This window comes from Arachis ipaensis, chromosome B03, assembly GCF_000816755.2.
Source record: "Arachis ipaensis cultivar K30076 chromosome B03, Araip1.1, whole genome shotgun sequence".
Taxonomy (NCBI): Eukaryota; Viridiplantae; Streptophyta; class Magnoliopsida; order Fabales; family Fabaceae; genus Arachis; species Arachis ipaensis.
The window spans coordinates 120,304,677-120,310,785 of record NC_029787.2 but is presented as its reverse complement, the minus strand read 5'-3'; the positions used below and the strand labels follow the sequence as shown (position 1 = coordinate 120,310,785).

Genomic DNA, 6,109 nt, shown 5'->3' with positions numbered 1-6,109 from the left:
ATGGTGGGGGTGATGAGGTGATGAAGGAGAAGAGGGTGGGATAGTGTGAAGGTCTTGAGCAAAAACAGTGAGGAAGGAGCTCAGAAGGAGTAGAACTGGTAGTGCCATTTTCTTAAGCAAACAAAGAAAGTGAGTGAAGAACAGAAGAAGTGAAGCAGTGTATGTTGAAAGTATGGGTGGTTTCATTTATAGGGGTTGATGCACAGATTTTTTGGGCTTTTTAATCATCCAATAATATTTGAACGAAAGACTTAATAAAGTGATAAAGTAAAATGTTAATTATCATTAATTTTATAATTTTTATAAAATATATATTTTATTATGGGTAATTTACACAAATAAAATGATTGAAGAAAAATGTTACGTAAATATAACATTGGCAAATTTTAAACGCAAATGCAACAAAAACAATTGTATGTAATCTGCGATATCCTGTAGCGGAACTCAGATGCACGTAATCCGCTATACCCTCTCGCGAATTACGTTGAGAGCATGCATAACATATAGCGGTTTATGACCAAATTTTTGCAATGCATAATCTGCTATATCCTGTAGCGGATTATGAGTAGACTGGCTCATTATATAAACCTGTGTAATAGTAACAACCCATTATGCAAAATGCACGAAATGATATAAAATGTAATAGTCATTTGCAATAAGTCGTACGAATATAATAGCCACTAGGTATTAACACTAACACAAAATAAGTTAACTACTTAAGTCATACAAATATAACTGTCACAAGTTGTTAACCCTAATAGAAAATAAATAAGTCATAATTCATACAATGATAACGGTTGGAACTAAGACAATGGGCACTACTGTTGGTCACCATCAACATCATGGTCGCCCCCGAATGGACCAAGAGGTGCGAGTCTGTGCCACATCGAGTCGGACGCCTAACTCTGGTTGCTAAGTGTCGTATAGACTGCCTGTGGGCTTATTTAAGTTGACCGGGAGTTGGGTCTCAGGAATCTGAAACGGAACATCCGCTGATTGTGGCCTATACTCTTCGTCACCCTGTATAATCTCAGCAAAATTTGCATAGAATTAGAGTTAAGACAGCTGATCGTCCAAATCCATGATAAAGCAATATATGTTGGAAGTATGGGTGGATTTTATTTATAGGGGTTGATGCCCAAATTTTCTGCGCTTTTTAATCATCCAATACTATTTGAAAGAAGAAGTTAATAAAGTGATACATTAATTTTATAATTTTTATAAAATATATATTTTATTATCTTAATTTAAGAGTAATAAACTTTTCACTTTATCATTTTATCTAATTTTTTCACTTTAAAAGATCGTGCCCATAATACATAACGGTTACATATACAAAAATACAACAATCAAACAAATAGCTTTCATTATAGATATTGTCTCCCTTAATTTTGCATCACACCTTTCATGAAATGCTTTTACCAAATGTTTTTAGCTGCATCAGAAAACAAAATGTTTTTATGAAATAACTCAACAAATAATTTGAGGACCAATCTAAATTCTCAAAGCAACTTTTAAGTAAAAATGGAGAATTAAAAAAAAAATGAAACATGATGTGGTTAGACAAATGCCATAAGAAGTGCACATGCATAGGTGCTTGTTGGGCAATATTTGGAATTTTTCACAACTTGCTAGGCAGATGTACAAGTTTCCAAGGTCTTCGGTAATAGCACTGTGCTTTTTTAGTAATACAAAAAACCCTTACATCAAATAATTTGCCTAACCTCATCATCACAATCATCAAACCAAGACAAATTACTTAATAAAATCCCATGGATTTAAAAAGTACTAAAAGCAAAAGTTAGAAATAAAGAGGTGGGGACATGGAACAAAGCATGTTCAAAGCAGAGAAGTGAGAAAAATCAGGGGTTCTGAAAAGAAGGCGAGTTTTCTATAAAAATGGAGTCCAAGTTAGCATAATGCATAATCTGTGTTTGGTCACTTGTGAGAGTTTTCAAAGAGAGAGAGAATATCTTAGACACACATCCATAGTTTTATATAAAAATAATATTAATTTAGACTAATTCAATATTTGATTTACTATTTTTTCAGTCAAATTAATTTGTCTGGCCTAATTTTAACAAAAATAGTACGATTCAATTGATTATATATGTTAAATTTTAGTTGTTAAAAAATATCTTTAAAAAAACGTTTTAAACGTCTTTATTTGAGTGGTTACTAATTATAAATACAAATTTTGATAATAAATATCTTAAGAATACTCCTTCAAGATACAGAAGTGGAGATTTTCTATTAAAAATAGTATTGTTAAATGTTAAGTTTCAATAACATTGAATAAAAGAAATTGCTTTATTAAATAAATAGTTGATTATTAAATTCTTGAAGAATGCCATTATGCGCATGTTAGCAGACATTTATAAATACTTGATTATTGTACCATTAAGTGATGGGATAGATTATCATTTGTAATTTTCACCAAAATCACCCCTCGGCCCCCCAACAAAAAATGCTCGTTTCAAATATGTAAATATAATGTGGTGTTCTGTTTGGAAGATTTAGTTTGGTGTCATTACAATACAAAAGAGCTTTTTGATGGCAATGTTGAAAATAGCTGTTGTTGCCCCTTGCAATTAAACTCTTTTCTCCCCTTCTTTTGAGTAGAATAATAACAATATGTAAAACCAATCGTAAAAAAAAAAAAATAATAATTTGTATCTTTCAAGCTTTTCATTGCATGTGTTAAATAACCAAACTTTTTTGTTCTAAAATATTTACAAGTGATCATTTAAAATATGCTATTTAAGGGGAAACATGCATGGGAAGGGTGAGAGAGTTCAATGAAGCAACAATAAAATGGAGAAGAAATACTGATTACAAGGATTCAATGAGGGGATTGATGCCAAATAAATTCAGTGCTTAAAATGTGTGCATTGGTTTCAACTTTGGAGTCTACAACAAGAAATGACTTATTATAAACAATTCAGTTTCTTATTGCTTCTTCATTCGTTACGTTACACTTATGAAGTTGACTTACTTGACTAGCTCGTACATTCATTTATTAGACTTCCCTCAATCTTTATATATACAGTAAAATATTAAATTATACCGAATTATTCACCCATCCACGTGAGTCCAATCAGATGGATCAACAACTGGTTCTACCTAAACTAGTGCAATCATATTATTATTAATATTATTATTGAAATAAATTTTATATTGAGTAAATAAATAGAGATCTTTTGAAATTGAACTCTGACTCTAAATTGGGTTCAAGTTCACAAGAAAACTATATGAAAAGGTTCAGAAGTTACTATGGATATACAAAAGTAGTGATGGTCCAAGAAATGAGAAAGAGATTAGGTCCATTAAACTTTGGATTCTTGAAATATCAAATCCTTTGAATTAATACCAAAGGTTGCACGTGAAAATGATTCTAATAAGCTAGTAATAAGCTTATTCGAGATGATGAGAATACACATAACGGATATAACAAACATAATCGTGATGCATGCTCATTAAACTGTACAAATATAAAATCGTTACCTTGATAAGAAAGGGAGAAAATTCTATAAAAGGGAATGAAGATTTAATTAAAAAAGGTAAGTTTGATTGTTACAAATGAGAAATACAGAAATGAACTGTAATATCGGAGTGTCCTTACAAATATAAGTTTTGACAAAGTATTTTGAACAATTCTTTGTAATTTTAAGCCATAAAAATTGATACTATTATCTGTAAATTAAACGACAAAAAAAATAATTTAGATCATTTAAAATAAAAAAATAATAAAATAATAAAATAAAAAATTAATCACTATTAAATTTATAATTCTCATTATATGTGAATCTTACTATTTTAAATTAAAAATGAATATCCTCTCATTTTAGTACTTAACTAATTAACTCTCTATTACATTAGAAGATTTTGATCCCTGTAAAAAGGCTCTCTCTGTATACTGGTTTAAGGTAATTAGTTAAATTATTGTAACAAATATTGATAAAGTGGCATATTATCAAATATCTCTTTTAAAAATTTAAATTGCTACATAGACGAACATGAATATTTTCTATATGAATATTATATGTGTTGGTAGCAATGGTCGAAAAAGTGGCAACCGACACGGACATATTTTGTTTGAAAGATTTGTTCAAAATTACACTCCTAACATTTCATCATTGTATGAGGACCATAGGAGAAAAAAAATTCAAGCTTTTTTCACTGTATGAATGCGACGAGCAAAGAAAAAGATATAGACATTCATGAATCATGATTGTGCCGCTCAAAATCAAATTGCTTTTGTAAATTTTCCAAACAACAACGGCCACATATATATCTCTCTTTGGCATCCATCAAAGTATTTAGAAAACAACAGTAACAAATATATAGATTGTGACCCCACACTACAAATTTAATGGCTTATCCAAATCTTTTCGAGTTGTAATTAATTTGCGATCATGTGCCTCTTTTACCTTGGAAACGCTATAAATGAATTTGGTGGGGCTACCCTCGCAATATCTACAAGTTTAGACTGGAATATTCTTTCATGTCAACATAGGTAATTTTTTCTTATCAATATTGTTAAGTTATAAGGACAAAAACATTCCAAAACGAAATTAATTAATTTAATTAATTAATTCAAAATTGTTCGGATATATTGATAGAGCTAGGGCGGGCAATAACCTTACTCACAAGTTAAAAATTTTATTAAAACTAGAGGCGGAGCTAAGTTAAACGAAAGGAATAATGCTTCCTAATTTTAATTTTTTACATGTAAATTATATATAAATTTTAGTTTAGCCTCCTTTAAAATTTTATTTTAGTCTTATTTTATTGTATAAAAGTTTTTAGCCTCCCTCTAATATTTTATCTAATTCCGCCCCTGATTGAAATTCTACCCTATCATATTCGCGGATTGAGAATCTCTCAACTCTAACCCTACCCGCACCCTAAAGTTCTAAACCCTACCTTATCCTACCCTACCTACAGAAATATCAAATTTTTCAAAACAAATATAAAATTCAATTATTCCAAATTTCATATATATTAATAAAATAAAAAATTAAAATTAAAATTAATAAAATCTTAAAGAAATCTAATATAAAATTACAAACATACATATTATTATAAATATACAAATGCTTTAAATTACTTAATTAACTAACTAGTTTAGTGGTTGCTCACTTATTGTAAGTTATTACATGAAAGAGGTTGTGGATTCAAATTCAACTCTCACTTCCTTCACTGTATACCTAATTTTTATAAAATGTGTGTTATATATGAGGTTCGGATACGATAAGGTAGGGTACACCCTAAATCCATACCCTACCCTACCCGCAGCGGATCAAGTAGCCTACCCTACCCGAACGACCCGAACGAGTTGAACCGAATTAGATACCCTCTAGTAGGGTATGTATGGTCAGCCCTAGATAGAACACCTGAATACAAGATTATTTGAGTTTAGAATTCAAAAGAAATTCAATGATTAGAATGACGAATCAAAATAATTGACAAGAAGAATACTTATAAAAAAAATTTGAAAATTTCATGTTGGCAACTAAGTACGAGGGTTACGCTCGTTGCGGAACTTAACCCAACACCTTACGGCACGAGCTGACGTCAGCCATACACCACCTGTGTCCGCGTTCTCGAAGACACCTCTCTCTTTCAAGAGGATTTGTGGCATGTCAAATCCTGGTAAGATTCTTCGTTTTGCATCGAATTAAACCACATACTCTACAGCTTATGTGGGCCCCCGTTAATTCTTTTAAGTTTCATTCTTGCGAACGTTAAGAGTTTTTTATGTAAGGTGTTAGAATTATAATTATCAGAAGATGAATTATATGTTAGAAAGTTGTTAAGGTCTCGTATTTATACTATTTGATTCGTTAAGAGATTTTTGAATTTATAATTATTAACTCATATAACAACTTACCTAGAACTTTAGAAAATTTGGATAAGATACTATTTAATCCACATTACATTTATGGATTTATATCCAACACAATTCAAGTGCAGCATATTAAAAGCCATATGATTTTATTAATTGAGTTAGGTCTCAGTTGCACGTTATTAAAACTTATGTGAGGCCTTTAACCTGTGTTTGACTTAAACAGTAAAATAATCTTAGGTATTATGGGATCCTTTAAAA

General features: G+C 30.4%; 1 protein-coding gene across 1 annotated transcript in view; it reads right to left on the bottom strand.

Moving 5' to 3' along the window:
* LOC107633734 (non-classical arabinogalactan protein 30) overlaps window positions 1–196 on the bottom strand; it is a 2,612-nt gene extending 2,416 nt beyond the window's left edge. The window contains exon 1 of the mRNA XM_016337335.2: window positions 6–196. Within this exon, the coding sequence (XP_016192821.2) occupies window positions 6–186 (181 nt within the window). The 5' untranslated portion in view covers window positions 187–196. The remainder of the gene's footprint in view (window positions 1–5) is intronic.